The sequence below is a fragment of the Macaca nemestrina genome, chromosome X, assembly GCF_043159975.1.
Source record: "Macaca nemestrina isolate mMacNem1 chromosome X, mMacNem.hap1, whole genome shotgun sequence".
NCBI lineage: Eukaryota > Metazoa > Chordata > Mammalia > Primates > Cercopithecidae > Macaca > Macaca nemestrina.
This window is the reverse complement of record NC_092145.1, coordinates 26,084,165-26,107,346: the sequence shown is the minus strand read 5'-3', so window position 1 is coordinate 26,107,346 and position 23,182 is coordinate 26,084,165. Positions and strand designations below refer to the sequence as shown.

Here is a 23,182-nt window from a genome sequence, read left to right as displayed (position 1 = left end):
TCCATATTGTACAGAAGAATTAAGTGATAGCTATTTAGCCTGCCCTATGTGAGAGAGACATTCTAAACAAGGTAGCTGCGTGCCATAGTAAGTGGCTGTGGCCACCTCACTTTTCAAGATGTAGCCCTTCACAGAGGAGAAGAGCCAAAGAACGTGACTTTAAATTAATATCCTATTAGCTTTGTACCTTTTTACTCTACCTCTAGGATCTCTTTTACCCTGTTTTTCTTAGTATTTTTAATAAGAAATCAATTGCTGATTGTTAGATCGTAGTGCTGCTTCTTAGAATCTGGGAAAATATGTACACACATGTAATATAGTTCCCCATGACTGAAGGAAGACTTATGTATGATTTTCATCTCCTTTCTATTTCCTGACCTGTGCATCTATTTTGTAAACTGCGCCTGTAATTCCAACGTTTTGGGAAGCTGAGGCAGGAGGATTGCTTGAGCCCAGGAGTTCAAGACCAACCTGGGCAACATTGCGAGACCCCATCTCTACAAAAATAAAATTAAAAAAACAACATTTGCCAAACGTGGTGGCAGATACCTGTAGTCCCAGCTACTTGGGAGGTTGAAGCAGGAGGATCGCTTGAGCCCAGCAGTTTGAGGCTGCAGTGAGCTGTGATTGTGCCACTGCATGCTAACCTGGGTGAGAGAGTGAGGCCGTCTCTAAAGAAAAAGAAAACCATCTGTAAACACTCAGGTTTTACAGAACTAAAAGTTAATGAAGAACAGTAGTAAACATACAATATCTATGTTTTGATGCCCTCATTCCCCTTGTTTAATCATCCTAATAATATCAAGACTACTCTCTGGTATTAAATGAGTTAGTTTCTTGCCAGTTGCTTCTGTTGTACCTGAGTAATGGAGCCAAATAAATAATTCAGTCTTGGGAGGGAGGTGAAAAAGGTGAGACTACTCCATTTGACCAAGGTAGATCCAAGCTAATCCCACGGAGTCAGTACCCGGAATTCAATTAGCCTGGAGGGTCTGGCAGGTGCAGTTGGTCAAATCCAGAGAAATCAGAGGGGAAGAGATAGGTTGGGTCTAGACACTTGTAAAGGAAGAAGTCCAGGAGAACCATTGAGAGATAAGGAGAACTCTAAACTTGCAGACTGCTTTGCACCCTGTTGGGTATGGAGGGCCTTTGGCCCACAGGTAGTAGTTGTAACCTGAAGGTATACTCTGCCCCCCTGTGTGGGACGGGGGCAGACGTGATGAGATCACTGGGAAATTTTCACAGAATAGATCTGAGTTAAGAAAGTAATTCACCTGTGGACTTTCAGGGTAACTTCCTTTGCCTTCTGGTATCTAAAGAAGTATCTAAAGGACCCAGAGTTAAATCAGTATATTACAGTTAAGGGGAATTAAACTTGCTTTTGCTTGAATCAACATGTTGTTATATTCTGTACTATTAATTTCTCGTTCCTTGATTTGCTTTGAGGAGTTCCATTTGGTTACTTCTTCAGTTCATTTTTATTTTAGTTGATTTGCTCATAGTCTTTAGAACCTAGTGCTATTAAAAATCCCTTTAAAAAATATTAAATGAAAAAGAATTTTAAAAAATAGGTTCTAAGACCTAGGAGTAGTGACTGAGAGAAGCAGTTATTTAGTTAGGCATGTATTCTTTTGGTTGTAATGAGTGGTTTTCTCTTCCCTGATCCTACTCTTTTTTTTTTCCCATCTCAGAAGCAGAAGAAACTCTTTTGATTGACATAGCTTCTAACAGTGAGTATCTTTCTGAATGTGCTTGATTTTTATTCGACAAATATTTACTTGAACACTCACTACATTTAAGACACCTTTTGGGGCACATTTTTTATTTTACCATCTTTTCCTGTAGGCTCCTGTAGCAGCCATACAAATTAGCATTGTTTCCCAAAAACATGTAGGCTAAGCCTAAGAAAAAGCAGGTGGCTGGTAAGAATCTTTATAAAAATTAAAAATAATGATCTACCTTTCTAATGCTGTACTTCATTGAGCTACCAGTATTGTTGCTGTCAGTTAAATCATTGCTGTAGAATTGTTAATTGTAGGAAGGGCTAATGTTTAAAGCACATAAGGTTTATTGGTGGGTTTTTTTGGTCACTTTTAACTGCTATTACATTTTAAGTTTTTTCCCTACCCTCTTTTAAAATTAAGTCATAATATTTTCCTTTATTTGTTGTATTTTTTGGAAGGCTGAAGAGTCCCTTAAATTGCTTGTCCAGGCATTCCTTTAAAAAAAAAAGTTTAGTCTTTTATTTAAGTCCCATCCCCTCAAGGCATCTCTTTATTAGAGGGAACATGATCTTCTTTTCAGTGTTTCCATTCTCTCATTTTTATCTGTTTGAAGCAAATCATCTTTGACTTTCTGTGCAAGCTGTTCTTTGTTTATCATCTAATTGTCCTATTTTATGGGGTGGAGAAAATGGGCACTCGATGCTACTGTGAGGTTGCTATGGAAAAGAGTATCTGACCACATGAATCGAAATCAAATGGGTTGCCTTATCTCTTAGTTGAGTCCTTGGATGAGTGGGAACTGGCACTGAGCTTGGGACTAGGGGTTTACATAACTTTGTTTAGACAGAGTCCCAGCCCTTGGCACTATTAATTTGTATTGAACAGTTTAAGTAGGCTTTTTTCTGGTTTGAGTTTTTTTTTTTTCCCTTTGGTTGTGGATTTTAGAAGTCTTAAAGGCTGTGCCTGAAAGGCCAGGTAAACCCCAGCTGCAAGTATCCAAGAGAGAAAATAACTTAATGTCTATTTCTTATTGTGCTTAGAAAGGAGAAGGCAAAAACAACACTTAAAAAAGCAAAATTAAAACAAAGGCAATTCTGTAACAACTGAAATTGCTGCTGAAATAAGAGATGGAAACGTCCTGTATTTGATGTAGAGAGGTATTTGATTCAAAGCTGAAAAGTTAAACTGAGCTGTGTCTTTTCTCTTATAAGCACTTGATTTTCGGCATTAGTTTTGTTGTAGCCGCTTCTACATTAGCCATGTGTTGCTATGTCCAGAGTTCTAGTTACTGTCTCATAGGGGGAAAATAGGTAAGTGACCACTTAAATAAAATCCTTGGTTATTTCTACCCATTTAGTAATATTTGCACTGAAACCGTATTTTATCTTGATCCTTGGGCTTCATATGTAAACCTTTACGGTACACAGTGTGTTGCACGAAGGAGATCTTGGGTTTGTTAGGCAGGCCTGATTTTAATGTAAATATGCATTTTCCCATTGTCTGGATATTGGTGTTAAATGCTTTGTAAATAATTTTTTTTCATTATAGAAGTAATACATCTTTGTTATGTACAATTTACAAATTCAGAAAAGCTTAAAGTATCAAATTAAGATTATTTTCCTGCAATCTAGAGATCACCACTGTGGTTAACATTTTTATGTATTTCCTTCCACTCTTTATATTTTTACATAATGGAATCCTCATATATAGTTTTTATCCTGCATCTTCATTTAACATTATATTGTCACATTTTCCTATGTCATTTACAATTATTTTATAATATGCTTTTTAAAGACCAATATTTCACCATAGGTCTGTGCCAAATTTTACTAAATTAACTTCTTCATAAAATTAAGTCATTGTCAAGGAACATGATGTATCTATTTTTTTCAGGTCTTCTTTTATATCTTTCAGTAAAATTTTATAGTTTCTTCATATATATAGTTTTTAGGTTAAGTATTTTGTGGTGGATTTTATTTGCTGCTATTGCAGGTGGAGTTTTTTTCTATGCCCTTCTAATTGTTTATTACTAGTATACAGAATAGCTGTTGAGTTATGGATATTTATCTTTTATCCAGTTGCTTCATTGAAATTTATTTTTAATCTTTTTTTGCTTTTCATTTTGTTTTTTCATTTTGGTAGCTAACCTTAATCATCTATAAATAATAATTTTGTCTCTTTTCTAGTAGCTACTGTTGTTGTACACTATACCAGTGAGAATATTGGGACCAGTGGTAAACGATGATGTTTCTTGTTTGGCTCCTGATTTCAGTGAGAATGCCTCAAGTGGTATTTCACTGTTAATGACATTATTGCTTGTTGATTTAACAGGTTTTTTTTTTTTTAATTAAGAAACTGCATTTATTTCAAGTTTGTGTTTTTTAAAATTATGAATGTATACTGAATTTTAGCAAATGTCTTTTCAGTATTTATGGAGATGATTTCATTCTTTCTTATTTGGCCAATTGGTACACTGTATTGTACTAATTTCCTAATATTAAACTGTCCCTTGTTCATTCATTATTCAACAATTATTTGTTGAGTGCCTTCTCTTTGTCAGGCACTTTTGTAAGTGCAGAATCAGTACAGAACGACAAAGATAAAGTTGCTGCTCCTACTTTGGGTCTTGCTTCTGTGCAATTTGCTACTAGTGTCACACAGATACCTATAATTCAATCATTCATTCTATAAAAATATGACCATCTTTTATGTGCCAGGAACTACTCTAGGCTCTAGGGATATAGCAGAAAGCAGTACAGTCATGATACTTTAAGGATTTTAATATAGGAAACAGACTTTAAACTGATAAGATACAGATAATTGTTGTTTGGGTTTTGTTTTGTTTTGTTTTTGTTTTTGTTTTTTTTGAGACGGAGTCTTACTCTGTCATCCAGGCTGGAGCGCAGTGGCGCCATCTCGGCTCACTGCAAGCTCCGCCTCCCAGGTTCACGCCATTCTCCTGCCTCAGCCTCCCAAGTAGCTGGGACTACAGACGCCCGCCACCAGACCTGGCTAATTTTTTGTGTTTTTAGTGGAGACGGGGTTTCACCATGTTAGCCAGCATGGTCTTGATCTCCTGACTTTGTGATCTGCCGCGTCAGCCTCCTAAAGTGCTGGGATTACAGGTGTAAGCCACCGCGCCCGACCCAGATACTTGTAGTTTTAATAAATGCTCTTGAGGGAAGGTACTAAGAGTTTATGTGAGGAGTAAGTATATTAGGAGGGTGGTCAAGGAAGACCACTTTGAAGAAGTGACAATTAAATTGAGACCAGAGGGGCTAAGTAAGAGACCGGTTAAGATGGGAGAGAGAAGAATTTACCAGGTAAAGGGAATCACAAGGCTCCAGGCTGGGAAGTAGCTTGACACTTTCTTTGAAGTGAAAGAAGACCAGGGTGCCTAAAACAGGTCTTGGGCACCAAGGTAAGAAAAACGGGCTAGGGGACAGATCTGGCAGGATCTTGTAAGCCTTGTGTTAAATCTGAATTTTGAGATTTTAAAAATGAGAAGAATATGAAGGATTTTATGCTGGGGTGTCATCATTTGCATGGAAGCAGAGAGACCAGTTAGGAGGCTGTTTCCATAGCATAAGCTAGAGAATGTGGTGGCAGTAGTAATGAAGATAAGCAGTCAGACTTGATAGATGTTTTTGGAGGTAAAATCCATAGGAATTGGTTTGAGTGTAGGGGGTGAGAGGAAGTGTCAAGGATGAATCTCGGGTTTCTGACATGACTGTGGATGATGGTACCATTTGCAGAAATAAGAACACTGCAGAAAGAATGAGTTTTCCTTAAGGGGGAAGGGTCATGAATTCAGTTTCAGTCATGTTTAGTTTGAGATTTTTTTTTTTTTTTTTTTTTTTTTTTGAGATGGAGCCAGCCTCGCTCTTGTCGCCCAGGCTGGAGGGCAGTGGCGCGATCTCAGCTCACTGCAACCTCCACCTCCCGGGTTCAAGCTATTCCCCTGCCTCAGCCTCCTGAGTAGCTGGGATTACAGGTGCCCGCCACCATGCCCAGCTAATTTTTGTACTTTCAGCAGAGATGGGGGTTTCGCCTGATTGGCCAGGCTGGTCTGGAACTCCTGACCTCAGGTGATCTGCCCACCTCGGCCTCCCAAAGTTTTGGGATTAGCAGGCGTGAGCCACTTCACCTGCTGAGATTTTTTTTTGAGACACTTGAGTGTAGATGATAAATTGGCAAGTGAATGTATGCATTTGAATCTCAGAAGAAAGGTCTGGGTCACTAGCACGTAGATGATACTCAAAATCGTAAGAGATGATGTGATTGTATGTGGACTGTGCTATCGAATAGAGTAGCCACTAGCTACATGTGCCTATTTAAAATAATTAGAAATAAAATGAGAAATTCAGTCCCTCAGTTGCAGTAGTCGCATATCAAGTTGTTAGCTACCAAATCGGACAGCACAGTTTAGAGCATGCCCATAGTCACAGGAAGTGCCATTGGACAATACTGGTATAGAATGAGAAAAAAGATTTATGTTTGAACTTGAGGAGCTCCACTTTTTAAATGTTAGATAGAGGAAGAGATACTTCAAAGGGCACTCAAAATTAGTGATGAGAGAGAGAGAAACTAGATGAGTATGGTATCATAGAAGCCTTTGGAAGAGATTATGTCAAGCCCTGGTTAACTGTTGATTTCTGCTAATAGGTCTAATAAGATGACTGAAGAATATCCATGGGATGGAGGTTATTGGTGAACTTAAAGCAATTTCAGATAAGTAGTGGGTTTGGAAGTCATATTGGAATGGATTCAAGTAAGAAATGGGAGGTCTGTGACTGTGTGTCTTTTAAAGAAACATGACTGCAGGGGAATATAGAGATGGACTGGAGTTGGAGGGAAATCAGAGCTCCAGGAAGATTTTTGTTTTTCAGATGAGAAGGACTTAGAACATGATTATATGCTAATGTGGAGGAACTAGTGAAAGGGAAAGCGTTAAGGATATGGGGATGTGTCTAGGGAATAGTTGTGAGTGTAAGATTACTAAGAGAATCAGAGGGGTTGTAATTCAAAGTGAAGGAGGCTTGATAGGAGGAATCTTATTCCTTGTATCAGTAGGGAAAGGATGAGATGAGTACAAATACAGATAAGTTTCCATGTGATAGCTTTATTTTTTCTCTGAAATATGAGCTGAAGCATTCTGCTTAGAATAAGAAGGCTCAAGAAGATGGGGGATCCAAATTTTGAAGATAAATGAGTAGGTGTGAAACAGTTGTTTCAGATAGTAGTAGGAGACTGATTGACTGTGGGAACTTAGGTTGCTTCCTATGATAGAGGACCCAGTTGAGATTGGCAATCAGGAATTTATAATGATAGCCATCTGGTTGTGGATGTGCATATTTGCCCCCTCTGGTTGTTCAGGTATAAGTTCAGAAAGGCAATTAGTTCGATTTATGAAGATTGGTATTTAGCCAGGTAGGTGCCATGGAAGAACAGAGAGGTAAGGCAGTTCTGGGTTTTTGCAAGAGTGTAAAGTAATGATGGCATCTGTTTGGTAGAAGGGGAAGTGAGAACAGGAAGGGGCTGACGGATAGTAAGAAAATGGAGAAATTAATGGGCTAGAGGTTCCCATGAGGTTAAAAAAAAAAAAAGTTACAGTGGGGATAATGAGCAAGTAAGTTGGAAGGAATAACATATCAGGGAGGGATGTTTGAATTAGAGGTTTATGAAGTGGTGGTGGTTCTATGATGACAAAATCCAGGGTATAACTGAGAGGGTCCCAATAGCAACTGAGGAAGTGGTGGCTGAGATGGAGGGGGAATCTCATTGGATGAGGAAGTTGAAGGTGTTGACTGGGTTTTCTGTGCTAATTTTAAAGGGACCCAAAGTTAATGGCAGGAGATTGAGTGTAGAGAAAGTCTTATGAGTCTTATCTTGGATTCTGAAGTTTCTGGGAGGATGGTGCATGATCTTGTAGAGGAAAGGGAGGAAATGGTAGATTCCAGTGGATGAGCCTCAAAGGAGAAAGGATTTTGCCTGAGGGAGAAGGAGAAAGAATAGTCTGGTGGTATTATTAGAACAAATAAAGACACCAACTAAAAATTACTTCAGGTGTGAGAGAATATAAACAGACTCCATTAAGAGGGTTAGGCCGGGCACAGTGGCTCACGCCTGTAATCCCAGCACTTTGGGAGGCCGAGGCAGCCAGATCACGAGGTCAGGAGTTTGAGACTAGCCTGGCCAACATGGTGAAACCCCGTCTCTACTAAAAATACAAAAAGTAGCTGGGCGTGGTGGTGCGTGCCTGTAATCCCAGCTACTTGGGAGGCTGAGGCAGGAGAATCGCTTGAACCCAGGTGGTGGAGGTTGCAGTGAGCCGAGATCATGCCATTGCACTCCAGGCTGGGCAATAGAGACTCCATCTCAAAAATAAATAAATAAATACAAGAGGGTTGTAGGAGAAGTGCTCCTCCTAGGGACCAGCCAGTTTTGCGGTAGACTCTGAATTTTAATGTGGACATATGGTCAGATCACTGGGAAACTACGAGTGCCTGGGCTTCACCTCCAGAGATTCTGTTTTAATTGTCCTGGAGTGGGGCCTGGATTCAATATTGTTTTTAAAGTGCCTCTGGTGGCCAGGCACAGTGGCTCACGCCTAAAATCCCAGCACTTTGGGAGGCCAAGGTGAGCGGATCACAAGGTCAGGAGTTCGAGACCAGCCTGACCAACATGGTGAAACCCCGTCTCTACCAAAAATACAACAATTAGCCGGATGTGGTGGCAGACACCTGTAATCCCAGCTACTCAGGAGGCTGAGGCAGGAGAATTGCTTGAACCCGGGGGACAAGGTTGCAGTGAGCTTAGTTTGTGCCACTGCATTCCAGTCTGGGCAACAGAGCGAGACTCCATCTCAAAAAATAAATAAATAAATAATAATAAAGTGCCTCTGGTAATTTTAATGCATGCATAGTTGAGAACTACTGAGAGATGCAGAGAATATTCAGATGAAGTTGAGGATGTAGGAGTGTTTGCAGATCACAGAGGTACAGAGGGTTTTAGGATAGACAAGAAGAGTAGAAGGTTGAGTCTTGAGGTAATTTGTTCTCTTTCTCAAGCAACATGGTGAGGGAGCATCCAGCATTATTTTGTAAGCAATTTCTGGCCCATTAAATAGGTCAGTTATGTATTTGCTAAAATATGTCTTTCAGGAATTGTGTGTTTGTGTGTGTGAGAAAGAATAAGCGTTTTTGTTCTAAATTTATGTCAGATAGAAACTACTCTTTTAAAACCACATTTAGTATAAGTTATCTGAGAAAGAAAGGACTTGTTAGGCCCTGAAGGAGTTTTCCCTGTATCTTCATGGCTGCTGTAATTGACACTTTATTCCTTCCCTCTCTTTTTTCCTCTCTACAGCGGCACCCTCATTAATTTTCTTATTTGTAGTCTATTTGGGTGCCTTCTTTCACATTTTTTCTCCATTTTTATCTCTTTTCTTCTAACTAATCATTTTATTTTCCTTTTTGTAACTCACTTTACAAAGATAGAAACAAGAAAAAAAATGCAGAGGACAAAAAGCCAAAAGTTCAGAAGTGAATTTCCACCATAAAAAAAAACTAGGATTTTCGTTTCATTTTCTCATGTATTTGTTATTCACAAGTGTTAAAGAGTCCAGTTCATCAGTCATTAAATACCTTCTGTCTGTGAAGTCTAATGTTACTGTCACCAGTAGAGTGACCAGCAAGCCTTATTTGCCTGGGACTTTCCCAGTCTTAGCATTGGAAGTCCTGAGTCCTAGGAAGCCTCTGAGTCCCATACAATGCTGGGACAGTTGGTTACCCTAGACTGCTGAAAGTGCTGGGTTCCCTGTATGTGCACCCTGCATGTGTATGCTGCCTCTTGCCCTTAAGGAGCTTGTAGTTTCCAGAGGCATGAGAAAACAACGTAGGTAATAAATCAGTTACAATAAGAATAGAAACAAGTACATAGGTTTCCTGGATCACCACATCCGAACAGTTGATACAAATGATAACTATAGGGCATCAGAAAAGGGGAGACAATATGTTATACACATAAGAAATTAAAGTCCTAGCTAACTTTGCTTCTAATTCTCCTAGTTTCCAATTGGGCTGTACTTGAACCAAACCACTTCTGAGCATAGGTCATTATATTGTTTTTGTATGTTTATTCAAGACATACATTTTAAACTTGAGGTAATGAGTTATAGATGCTTCTTTTCAGAATACTTCAGTATCACTGTTTTTAAGTTATTTTGTAAATTTAATCTGTACTTATGGACAAACCATCCTACTCCTTTTATTCCCTTTGTGCTTCAGATACTCTGACAATATGATCTGGACTTGAAATGGTAGGAATTTCCAGCTAAGGAATGGGAGGAGGGTGATTTGAGGAATTTACCTGTTGCTAGAATTCGAAGGTCCCTGCTTTGATGTCTGAGAGAGAGATCAGAACGCAGGAAAGTATGATTTTAGTGTGTGTCATATCCTTAGATTGGGCTGCTCATTGACACGGTTCATCAGCCCTAGGAGTTCTCACTTCCCTTAGGGTTCCCTCTCTGCAACACCCCTTCCACCACCGTCGTACTGACTCTCTTGATCTTGTACATGTGCTTCCTATATTATAGATATGGAATATTTGTGTTCTGGACCTTCTATTAACCTGATAAGTTGAGAATATGATCCCAGTAAAACATTTTATCCCATAGCAGTATATGTATGGATTTCAATTCTTTTTAGGTGGCTGCAAAATTCGGGTTCAGGGGGACTGGATCAGAGAGCGCCGCTTTGAAATCCCTGATGAGGAACACTGTTTGAAGTTCCTCTCAGCTGTCCTTGCTGCTCAGAAAGGTAACTCAAGACTCAGCAATTTTCTTTCTTCTATTTCAATGGGAGTGGAATTCTGACATGCTGATACAGAGGAAAGTGGCCATTGGCAAAATACCTCACCCTTTAAGCCCTGATAGCTGATTTTTTTTTTTCCTCAGGAGTGAACACAGGGATAGGTTAGGGAACAAATCTGCCTAGCTTTTAGGACACTAGGCCAGTTTTCAGAATATTCAGTGTCATGGCAAACATAGATTACCATAGACTATAATTCTCCTTCTGCCCGCAGATGACCCCAGAGCTGCCCTCATTTCCTTAATTTCTTCCACTGTATCCAAAGATGGTGCTGGCCCCTGCTTTTAACGAATGTTGAAAGAATGGCTTTTGGCTATGGTAAATTCTGCTCAATGAAAGACTTCCCAGTTTCTGACCGTGAACCTTATCTCTCCAGCTCAGTCACAACTTCTTGTTCCAGAGCAAAAGGACTCATCTAGCTGGTACCAGAAATTAGACACTAAGGACAAACCTTCTGTTTTTTCAGGTACTAAAAAGTTCCTGGTTCCCTTATTGCTATGGTCATTGCAGAGTCAGTGGATTTTATCAGGCCAAATATGGTGATGTAGATTAAAGCCAATGTCAGACACATTCTCCTGCAGAGTAGTTTTATCGAGTCCAGACCCACTGACCAGCATTCACTCCTTATCCTTTCTGTAGCATGGTAGCTGTTCAGGAGCCAGCTTAGCAGGATAGTAGAAAGTACAAGCTCCAGAGCCAGACAGCCTGGGTTTGAATCCCAAGTCAAGGACTTACTAGTTATACGACCTTCATCGAGTTACTCAACAACTCTGAACTTCCATTTTCTTTTCTGTAATATGGGAAGATTTTTAATAGGACTAACTTTGTGGGTTTTTTGTGATGATTAAATGAGATAATGATATATTCCCTTACTGTCAACCAGGCGTTGTGCTAAGTCTTCAATAAATGTTAGCTATTACTGGTCTGTTCCAAGTTATTGTAAACTGTTGTTCTAATTAGTATATCAGTGCTTCAGGAATGGGTATGCTTCTTCGAGCCCCAATCCAAGTAATTTCTACCCTTATGGTAGCTTTCTGTTTAGTAATACCACTGATCAAATGGTGATCAAATCAAAGCCCTGTTACCCTGGATATGTTGGATGTTACATTTTTTCCCCCTTTGACTTTGGGGTCTGTGTCTTTCAGGGCTTCTCGGATTTGAAGACAATTTTTCTTCTATGAATTTGGACAAGAAAATAAATTCACAAAATCAGCCTACTGGGATTCACCGGGAACCCCCACCTCCACCCCCTTTAGTGAATAAAATGTAAGTCCCATGTGAAAACATATTTCCCCTGTAGGAGAATTATAGTTTAAACAATTTCACTTTTGAATCTCTCGTTTATTTGCTAGGCTTCCACGTGAAAAAGAAGCTTCTAATAAGGAGCAGCCCAAAGTGACCAACACCATGCGGAAGCTCTTTGTACCAAATACCCAATCTGGGCAGCGGGAGGGTCTCATCAAACATATCCTGGCAAAGCGAGAGAAAGAATATGTCAACATTCAGACTTTCAGGTTAGTGTCTCTTTTGCTTCCTGAGTCTAAAAAGTTAGTAGGTATAACAGACAGTGGCCTGTTGATATTTAAGACATTAGCCTAATTAAGAATCAATGATAAAAAGAAATGGTCGCCTGTTTCAAGCTCCTGTCTCTATGCTGGCCAATAACATGCATATCAAAAATAATGCAGATGCTACAGTTTCCCTTGGATTTTCTCTTTTTTTATGAGTCAGGGTCTCTCTGTCACCCAGGCTGGAGAGCAGATCATGGCTCACTGTAGCCTCAACCTCTTAGTCCTAAGCAATCTTCCCACCCCAGCCCCACAAGTAGGTGGGACTACAGGTGCACACCACCACATCCAGCTAATTTTTTTTTTTTTGAGACGGAGTCTCACTCTGTCACCCAGGCTGGAGTACAGTGGCACGCTCTCAGCTCACTGCAAGCTCCGCCTCCCAGGTTCACACCATTCTCCTGCCTCAGTCTCCTGAGTAGCTGGGACTGCAGGTGCCTGCCACCACTCCCGGCTATTTTTTAAAAATTATTTGTTTATTTATTTATTTTTATTTTTAGTAGAGACTGGGTTTCACTGTGTTGCCCAGGCTAGTCTCAAATTCCTGAACTCAGGCAATCCACCTGCCTCGGCCTCACAAACTGCTGGGATTATAGGCTTGAGCCACTGTGCTTGGCCTTCCCTTGGACTTTCTAACTACTAATTTATGCCATGTCTACTAATGTCTCTATCGAGTCCTAGAGAACCAAATCAAGGTCACGTGTACTAGGGAATTTTCCCCTAGCACATTCCATAAGCAAGCGTGTTTATATATCTGGCCTGCTAAGTTTTTTTTTTTTTTTTCCAGCCAATATTAGAAAATTAAAGTCCATCATTACCACTAGCTCTTAACTTACTTTGGTAAAGAAAGTTTCACCCAGTCCTCTTGATTGGGAGGTCTATCTTGGATTCTTTCATCTGTATTATTTTTTATTTCATCTTTACTTGTTGACATCTTCTTTTCTGGACCTGTGTGTGTATGCTGCATGTGAGGTACCATGTGGCATGTATCACCAATGCATGAAGCAACACCACCTTTCTTTGTTATTCATGAGCAGAATGTACCCTTCTAGTCCAAGATTCTAGTCCCATCTGCTTTCCTGTCATGCCTCATTTATTCTAATTCAATCATAACTATATCACTGTGCTAAAACTTCCAGTTCCTCATATTGCCCACTATGCTTATATTTGTGTGTAAACAGTTAAGACAGTCATGAGTTTTCCCTTCTGCTTTCCCCCTTAATACTATGTCTGCCTCATCAGAATTTCCTACACAGATGTCCTTGTAATCCTTCAGGAAGTGAATTTCTGGAGTCAACTACAGCCCCTTATAGAACATTTATCCATATTTGACTAGCTTACAGCATGAAGATACCTCTTTCCCATCCATAAGCTCTCCTTTCAAGTATGAGTTTGGATGGAGCTTAATTGAAAGGAAATGTGGTATAGCAATTACCTTTGCATTTTTAAAAATAGAGACTTGGTTTCCTCTGTAGTTTTACTTAATGTAAAATTTAGAGAAAATAAGCCCACTGCCTTTGTGTTCTAGATGCAAAAGATCTTTCTTACATATGTAGCAAAACATTTTGAGGAATTATGTTAGCATATTGTGAACATACCTTTGTATAGAAGTGAAAAGAAAGACCTTCTGTTGGTTTATACTTCATCTTTGTTTTCAAATTATCTTTTCATATTATGTATTAGGTTTTTTGTTGGAACTTGGAATGTGAATGGCCAGTCTCCAGATAGCGGGTTAGAACCTTGGCTGAACTGTGATCCCAGTCCTCCTGATATCTACTGCATTGGGTAAAGAACACTTCTGGAATTTCCTTTTGGCTATATGTTTGGTGTTAGTTTACATGATGTTTTTGCCTTTTTTAAAAAAGAATTTGGTAAAACCTACTGTAGACTATACACGAGAGTTAACTTGTGGGTCAAATTTGTGAGAACAGAAAGGAACAGATATCTAAAATGGTGTAAGGAAGCATCTAACTTTCTTGAAACCCATAGGAATCTATATATTCTGCATAGAAACTTAAGTCTTGAGGTCAGTTCTAACAGTGACAGTTCCTAGGATATAAGCGCAAAGCTCTACTGTTATCCTCTGTGGGAGGTATTTTGATTTATTTTTTGCATAGCTTATGAATGTACTTGTGGGAATTGTTTAGAAAAGAAAGCTACTTGTCCTTACTTATAGCTTGGGTGAACAGAGCAGTTCTATAAAATTTATCTCTCTCCCATCTTTTTTTCATTTGCTGTTTCAACATATGGGACAGGAGGTAGCCAGAGATAATTACGGGATATGTATAGATCTCACATCGCTTTTTTCCTCAGATTCCAAGAACTGGACTTGAGCACAGAAGCCTTTTTTTACTTTGAATCTGTGAAGGAACAAGAATGGTCCATGGCTGTAGAGAGGGGTTTGCATTCCAAAGCCAAGTATAAAAAAGTAAGCCGCATTTAATTGTCTTTTTAAGTATATGACTAAAGAGGGCTCACCGGGAGTTATTCCATTATCTACAACTTGTTTGAAAAGAATAGTTTAATTGAATTCTTCTCTGTGTGTAGTACGGGGATAGGGCAGACTGATCATTCATCCTTATTTCCTAGAAAAAAATTTCCCTAAGCTTTTGGATACGTATTTTCATTGCTTAGATAGCTTTTAGGGGAAGAAAAGAATTTTATTATTCATATACCAATACTTAGTTTGAAATAATTACACATAAGATTTCTGATTTATGCAGTAAAACTTGAAGATTGAGATTACTCACTGACATGGTCAGAATTGAATGCTTTACAGAAAAGCAGTATGAAATGTGGGCTCATGGTGCATGTGTTGCAATCAGAGCAAGAATAGAAGTGGTGTGGAATTTGAACGAGTTCTAAACTCGGTTTTAAGTTAAGAGGAGAGTTGACTTTAGCAAGATGGGCCAATTTGTTTGTCTAAAGACATTTATCTTTTATCTACCAGAAGAGTTATTTTAATTACGGGGCTATCATACTAAGCTCTCTAAAACAAGTAATGTGAATAACTTTACTCTACATCTCTTAACAGTTTATATAGGTAATAAAACTCCTGGGGATGTTATTCCTCTCATATAGGTCCCTGACTAATGCATATCTCTGACATATTTCTAGCTGTAGTTCACAAGTTAAAAATAAGTGAAGTAAAAAGGATTGCTGTTTGGTTGATTTCAATTTCTTAGAAAATTAGACATCAGAAACTAGGAAGGAAAGGTGGAAGGAACAAGCTGGGGTAGTGGCTTTGTTATTTGAACTTTTAATGCTGCTTACTCCTGGTAGGCTAAGAAGTGATTAAAAGAATGGCTCTAGAGCTGAAAGTACTCATTGTCCCTCCAGGCTTTTAACTCTTACTGGTCAGAGCCAGATTAGAGCCTCCCCAGAGAATATTGGTTTCCACTTGATGGGGTCCACTGTGAAATTAGAGGATATGAATTCAGGTTTGGGCATTGGTATATCATCTTGATGAAAAATTAGTCATGGGACGTTAGATATGTGGCAAAGATTGGTATTAACATTAACCTTTTATAACTCCCCGGAACTCATAGGTTCAACTGGTGCGCCTTGTCGGGATGATGCTTCTTATATTTGCCAGAAAGGATCAGTGTCGATATATTCGTGATATTGCTACAGAAACGGTTGGAACTGGAATCATGGGGAAAATGGTGAGTTACTTTGGAAATGAGCTTGATTATTATTCATGTTCATGTAAAGTTCAGTTGCTAGTTCAGTGTACTAATTGAATAATTACTCTTGCTAACAGGGAAACAAAGGTGGGGTCGCTGTGAGATTTGTATTTCACAACACCACCTTTTGCATTGTCAATTCCCATCTGGCTGCCCACGTGGAGGACTTTGAGAGAAGGAATCAAGATTATAAGGACATTTGTGCAAGAATGAGTTTTGTGGTCCCAAATCAGACCCTCCCACAATTGAACATCATGAAGCATGAGTAAGTGATTAACTCACCTGTAGCCTTTGAGTAGTGGCTACAGGAGTTTGGATAGTGAAGAGATTAAATGTGGTGAAATACTGTAGAGCTGTGAAGAGTGAAAGATTACCAGTGAGGGATTGGGGTCACAAAGAAGAGCGGATTTTTGAGTAACAACAGAATCATTGAGGCAAAGAAATTAGACTTGATATCAGAGGAAAGGATAGTTCTATTAGTGGGGCATCTAGAGTAATGCTGGAGGGTCTGTAGTTGGAGTCAGTTTTTATTGTTTTTATGATAAAATAGAAATATTTGTTGTAAATGTAATAAAAGATAAAATTAGAACTAAAATTTCCTCATTTCTTATTCTCTACCTAGCCAGTCCCTCTCTCCAAAGAAAACCGTTCTTAACAGTTGGGTGTGTAGCCTTTTAGATCTGTACTAAGATGACAACCAGTAGCCATATATATGGCTGTTAGGTACCTGAAAGTGACTGGTCCAAATTAAGATATGCCGTATGCATAAACTATATATTGGATTTTAAAGACTTAGGAAAAATATGTACAATATCTTGATTTCTAAAATATTGATCACATGTTGAAATAATTTGAATATATTGAGTAAAATGAAATTTATTGATATTTTCACTAGTTTTTTTTCTTTTTAAATGCATCTACTAGAAAATTTAAAATTGTATTGTGAGGTGCATTATAATTCTATTAAATAGCGCTATTCTAGCCTTTTGTCTATTCACATACAAACACACACATAGGTACCTGGTGTATGAGACTATATTATTTGGCTGGGTGCGGTGGCTCACGCCTGTAATCCCAGCACTTTGGGAGGCCGAGGCGGGCGGATCACGAAGTCAGGAGATCGAGACCATCCTGGCTGACACGGTGAAACCCCATCTCTACTAAAAATACAAAAAATTAGCTGGGCGTGGTGGCGGGCGCCTGTGGTCCCAGCTACTTGGGAGGCTGAGGCAGGAGAATGGCATGAACCCAGAAGGTGGAGGTTGCAGTGAGCTGAGATCCTGCCACTGCACTCTAGCCCAGGCGACAGAGCAAGACTCCGTCTCAAAAAAAAAAAAAAAAAAAAAAACTGTATTATTCTATTTATTGTATTTATTGTGGATCCCTTTCCAAGCCCCTAGATCTACATTGTTCTTTTTATTGGCTGTCATTATTAAAAATAGGGGCAGCAGAGAGAGATCAGTGAAGAATGGGATTTAATAAACATAGAAGCAGAGATGTGTTGAGTAGATACGGTGGTGGTAGAAAATGATTAGCTTTAAAGAAATTAATATAGAGAGTACAGTAATTGGGGAAAGAGGAGGAAAGAGTAGGGATCTTCAGCTATTTTCCATAATGTCTCAATAATTAGGATCATGTGGAATTCTATTTCACAGTGGTAAAGTTAAGGCCTTAAAATGTATGGTCATGAAGTTGCCATGAAATTCCATAAATTTATTTTCCCAGATTCCATAAATTTCATGTTGCATTTGAGATTGTCAGAATGACCCGTTGGGAACTTGCGATCACTCAACAGAAGAGTCCATTTTGATGTGGTAATTGCATTGTCTCCCTTTGTGGGGCTCAGCACATCTTCCTGCCTGTAACTTGGGCAATGGTAGATGGATTAGGCTACACTAGAGAGCCCTGGACCTACTTTTCTTAGTGGGTCCTACCTGGGAGAGCTGTCACTCAGACCATGCAGACCTTAGTGGAGAACCTGCAGAACTTCAGGGCTCTAAGAGGCAGAAGACGTTCAGATTCTCTTCCCCTAAAGACCTGGCTAGCAGCCAGGCAAAATTTTGAAGCTAGTCCAGCAAATAAACTGCATGCTTCTCAGTCCATTAACTCCTTGGCTTCTGAATCCCATACATAATATTTCCCATTTTCATTCTTCATGTGTAGAGTCCTATTCTCCCACCTATTTTGTAATCCATTGTCTCTCTCAGGTGTTGATAGTAGTTGCCCTCAAAGGATTGGTTACAACTTTAAACCCCTTGTGAGGTAGTGGTTAGTGAGCGCTTGTCAATAATCTACCCATTTTTCTTCTCTCCATCCTTCTCTGTTTTTTTATGCTAATCGCTGCTACTTCTGTTCATATATTTTTTTTGATCCTTAGTGTTGTCATTTGGTTGGGAGATTTGAATTATAGACTCTGCATGCCTGATGCCAATGAGGTGAAAAGTCTTATTAATAAGAAAGACCTTCAGAGACTCTTGAAATTCGACCAGGTAAGTAAAGTTTCATTTTAAAGGAACTTTCCTAGATGGGAGATGAGATTGTTAGAGTTGTGGGAGGTATATCTTACTCTAGGGAGTGATGGAAACATCTTACTGTCTTGTGAAAACAGTCTAACTAGTGATGCATTGACTACATACAAGATTTGTAGTGCTTTTATTAAGTGCTTGGATGGGAGGAGGGAAGATAACGTTAGTGATAAAAAGTAAATATAACATTTATTCAAAACGTCTTTAGCAAGAAGAAATTTCAGAGATTTGTATAAATGAGTTGGTGAATGGGTGGGGTTAATTGGAGAACACTTCCTGGAGGAAGTGGGCCTTCAGCTATGTTGATGTGGTTTGGCAGATGGAACAGGGAAAACTTCTATGATTACTTGGCAGACTGAGGAACAGCTTGGAGGTAAAAGAGGGAGGCCCTGTGAGGGGAATTGGGAAGTACGGAAAAGAAGTTTGTCTGGGATGAACAGCATAGGCTATGGGCTTATGGGAACTAGATGATAAGTTGAAGCTAACTGGTATTTAAAACCTGCAGAAAAAGCATTGAGTCGGTAACATTTACATAAAACCTGATATTCAAGAACCTGGTTTCCATATATTTGAAGCAGTAAATTTGCTTCAGAACCTGGCATGTGACTTGAATTTTTACTTCAACATATGGATACTGGCTGCTAAAAGTGAATGCTGCTTATTGAGGGAAGAAAATGTTTTGACTTCATTCGAATAATCTTTAAGTCGTTATGAGAGCCTTTTCAACCTTCAGACGTAGCCAACATTCAGGTGATTTGCAGCAGAATGGTTTTTGTAGTGAGCCGTTCTTGTCTATGTCTACCCTCACATTATGGTTGGCTGGGAAATTTCTCTGCTTTTTCTTTCTCTATTCTGCCTCCAAAAGGGGTATATTTAGGATAAATTCTGAGTCTTACGTAACTCTGGTAAAATATTTGAGTGAGGATCTTTCAAAACAATTTGAAACTATTCGCTGAATTTGGTTTGTGGAATTATTCATTCAACATTTGTGTGTTTTTTCTTTAAATTAAAATTGTGCTGGGTGGTTTCTGCCCAGCTCCAAGGAACTTATAATTATTCAGATTTCGTTTTTCCATTTTACCCTCTGCCACTATTAGCAATAAAAGAATAGTGATGTGCTAATAACAAGCATCCTATCTGAGGGTGAGTTTAGATGCTATGGGAATGCTGAGATTTAATTCATAAGGTATAGAAGTTTTATTTATGTACCCTCACAACAGTTGTAAAGGCTGTGGAACTAGATACTTAGAAATGGGAACAGTGGCTTATCAACCTGATTATCTCTTATATTAAGATAGTGTTATCCTGCTTATTTGATGCTTCTTTCTATCTGTAGCTAAATATTCAGCGCACACAGAAAAAAGCTTTTGTTGACTTCAATGAAGGGGAAATCAAGTTCATCCCCACTTATAAGTATGACTCTAAAACAGACCGGTGGGATTCCAGGTAAAGTAATAAGAACCATCTCACAGAAAAGGTTAAGGCTTGATCTTACTTCTGACCCTCCATATTGGTAAGGGGCTAGGAATTTTTTAGGCCATACCATAAGCAGATATAAAAACCTAATGGCTCAGTGCTATTGTAGAACAATAGGAGTGTTTCATTCATCTATACTCAAAGGTGAGCCTATCTTAGGGAAGTTATTACTTATATGTCAAGACGGTTGAAGTTTTATGGGCTGCCTACAGTGCCTTATTTCTCTCATCTCAGCAGACTTAGACTTGCTTAAATTTTGCCTTCTTGATATTGCCTTTGTTTCTTACCTATTACTTATTCTGGCTTTTTTTTTTACCAAACTACTCAACTGTTGAACTCAGGATACCAGAAGGCAAAACAAAGCCATGAAAGGTTCTTCTGGCACCAGTAGCTCTCAATCCTTAAAAGACTTTAGAATCCCTTAGAGAACTTCAAAAAATACTAATGCTTGGACCTAATATCTGCCACAGCTGGAGAACACTGAGAAGCACTATTCAGTAGACCCTTTTGATTTCCTAATCACCATAGTAAAGTGCGCCCACTGTTCTTAGTGACTATTTGTCCTCTACCTACTATCTCTCTCTCTCCTTCCTTCCTTCCTTCCTTCCTTCCTTCCTTCCTTCCTTCCTTCCTTCCTTCATTCCTTTTTCTTTTTCTTTTTCTTTTTCTTTTTCTTTCTTTTTCTCCTAGCTGGCTGAGCACAGAAACTTGAAAGACAAAGAATCCCCAGGCATGTTCAGCTGTTTTGAACTCTGAGAGTACTGGCATGGGGGTGGGGGGAGTCGACATTCCTATGCTTCTAGGTAACTGGCCAGCAAATGAAGTGACACTGTTAGATCTTGTACACTTTGCTGTGTTTGTTTCACTCACCTGACTTGAGAGTCAACTGCATAGCTACTGATGAGAAATATGTGTGCCACCTTCTGGATCAGGTGTACAAGGTGTTGCTTGTTTTAATGGAATGATGAATAGGTTCTTTTTCCCTACCCTTGGTATTCTGTGGACTGATACCTGCTCAGACTTGCATGGTTTGATTTTGTTTTGTCTCTATTGGAAGAAGCTAGACTTGTCCATAAATGTCTGGTTTAAAGGAGAAATCAATACTGTTATTCCTCTCCAAAGATTAAGCCCAGTCTAGGAAGAGAAGATTGGAGTTTTAGACTTGATTAGTTATCTATCTGTTGTGAAGTGTTGTTGACACTCATAGAGGAAAGGAAAATGAAGTGTTCAAAATATAATCCAAATCTTCTGAGGATATTTTAAGAACGTGCTATTTTCTCCTGTGGTGACATTGTTGAAGATGTACTCCCAATCTTAACAGAACCATTAATTCATTAGACAGCTATTCATTGAGCACCTACTTTGCACCAGATACCATGCTAGGTTCTAGGAGTTCAGTGGCAAACAAGCAAATACAATCCCTTCACAGAGCTTGCAAAATAATAGGGAGGATGATAGTTAGGGGTTGTTAGGGAAGGAGAAGTACACGGTTCTTTGGGAGCATGTAACAAGACAGCCTAACCCTGATCTAAACCAGTGTGGTAGGTATTATGTTCTTGTATGGTATGTTCTCTTTATAACTCATTTCTTTACTTACAGTGGGAAATGCCGGGTTCCAGCCTGGTGTGACCGAATTCTTTGGAGAGGAACAAATGTTAATCAGCTTAATTATCGGAGTCACATGGAACTGAAAACCAGTGACCACAAGCCTGTTAGCGCCCTCTTCCATATTGGGGTAAACACTTGTTTGTACATTCACTTATTTGTGTGTTAAGTATCAATTACTAGAGGATTATTTAGACTCAGAGCAGATCAGTAATTCAGCAAGCCATAAATGTTCCATAACCAAGTAACCATTTGCAGCATTGAAAGGTTAGTACCCCCAGCCCTCCCAAATGCTGTCCGTATAGCTCTTAATGCTCCAGGCCTTTTAGTGACACAGATGTTTCTCATGATACGTAGTGGTTAGGTGGTAACTTGAGCTTCCTAAAGTAAGTATGCATAATGAAGAGTTAAAAGCTAAGTTTTATCAGATAGTAAGGAAGGGAAACACCTGGAGAGAGATTCTGGGTGGAAGGGTAGAGACAGCAGGACCAAAGGCACAGACTGATCAGAATGCAGCCAAATCTGCATATTGCCCTAAGGGACATAGTGTCATCCCTACACTTTTTTTTTTTTTCTTTTTTCTTTTCTTTTTTTTTTTTTTTTTTGAGACGGAGTCTTGCTCTGACCCCCGGGCTGGAGTGGTGTGATCTCAGCTCACTGCAACCTCCTCTTCCCGGGTTCAAGCGATTCCCCTGCATCAGCCTCCCAAAGTGCTGGGATTATAGGCATGAGCCACCATGCCCAGCCAATTTTTTCTTTAACTCTGTTCTATCCTGGGCTGCATTAATGGCCAATTATTTAATTTTCTGTCTGTATTGTGAGTAAAGTTTTTTTTTCTCATTGTATTTTTAAACTGTGTGTTATTGGTATGTAGGTTATATCTTGTAATCATGCGATTTAATTTGTTATAGCCAGTACATTTAGGTTATTTCTTGTGGATTTTTCAGATCTACAGCTCTATAATCTGGCGGAATGTATATAGTGCAGTGCTTAGTAGAATGGACTTTGTAGTAGACTTCTGGGATTTGCATCCCAGTTCAACCACTTTCTAACTGTGTAACCACGGACAATTTATGTAACGTATTTATGCCTCAGTTTCCTCCTCTATTAAGTGTGGGTAATATTGGTACATACTCATGAAGATTAATGAGTTCAGACATGTGAATAGCATAATGGGATAGGTTTCTTTCCTCTGTGTGTGTGTTGATTTGGTGGGCTTCTGAGATAGATATCACCAACCTGTTTTATCCTGCTCCTGTTTTAAGGAAGAAAGACTTTGGGGCTTTTCATTTAAGATCAGAATTAGTTATTGGTCTTAGAATAGATTTTAAATTTTATCAAGACAGTCATGACTTGACTTTTGTCCATTTTGAATTTTAAAATAATAATCATCAATAATAGTAACTGTTCCTCAGATAGCAGCTAGTAGCTGTGTGGCAGGCACTATGTGAGGCAATTTGCACACATCTCATTTACTCCTCACAACAACGCCTTGAGTTAAATACAGTTGATCCTTGAACAACATGGGTTTGAACTGCACAGATCCACTTATACCCAGATTTTTTCAACCAAATGCAGATGGAAAATACAGTATGCACAGGATGTGAAACCCACGTATAAGGAGGGCCAACTGTGGTACTTGAGTATGCGTGAATTTGATTATACACAGGCAATGCCAGAACTAATCCCCCATAGATATCAAGGGACAACTGTATTTCCCATTTAACA

The 23,182-nt window shown here is 39.1% G+C and overlaps 1 protein-coding gene across 4 annotated transcripts in view; it reads left to right on the top strand.

The window, feature by feature from the left end:
* The window catches only part of LOC105468456 (OCRL inositol polyphosphate-5-phosphatase), a 56,834-nt gene that overhangs the window by 13,525 nt on the left and 20,127 nt on the right, over window positions 1-23,182 (top strand). For all 4 annotated transcript variants that reach the window (XM_011718626.2, XM_024788686.2, XM_071088846.1 and 1 more), the window contains 12 exons: window positions 1,692-1,730; window positions 10,433-10,543; window positions 10,971-11,060; window positions 11,740-11,860; window positions 11,947-12,108; window positions 13,846-13,947; window positions 14,476-14,590; window positions 15,711-15,827; window positions 15,926-16,113; window positions 18,226-18,337; window positions 19,710-19,819; window positions 21,449-21,584. In XM_011718626.2, coding sequence (XP_011716928.1) covers window positions 11,772-11,860; window positions 11,947-12,108; window positions 13,846-13,947; window positions 14,476-14,590; window positions 15,711-15,827; window positions 15,926-16,113; window positions 18,226-18,337; window positions 19,710-19,819; window positions 21,449-21,584 — 1,131 coding nt within the window. In that variant the 5' untranslated portion in view covers window positions 1,692-1,730; window positions 10,433-10,543; window positions 10,971-11,060; window positions 11,740-11,771. The remainder of the gene's footprint in view (window positions 1-1,691; window positions 1,731-10,432; window positions 10,544-10,970; window positions 11,061-11,739; window positions 11,861-11,946; window positions 12,109-13,845; window positions 13,948-14,475; window positions 14,591-15,710; window positions 15,828-15,925; window positions 16,114-18,225; window positions 18,338-19,709; window positions 19,820-21,448; window positions 21,585-23,182) is intronic.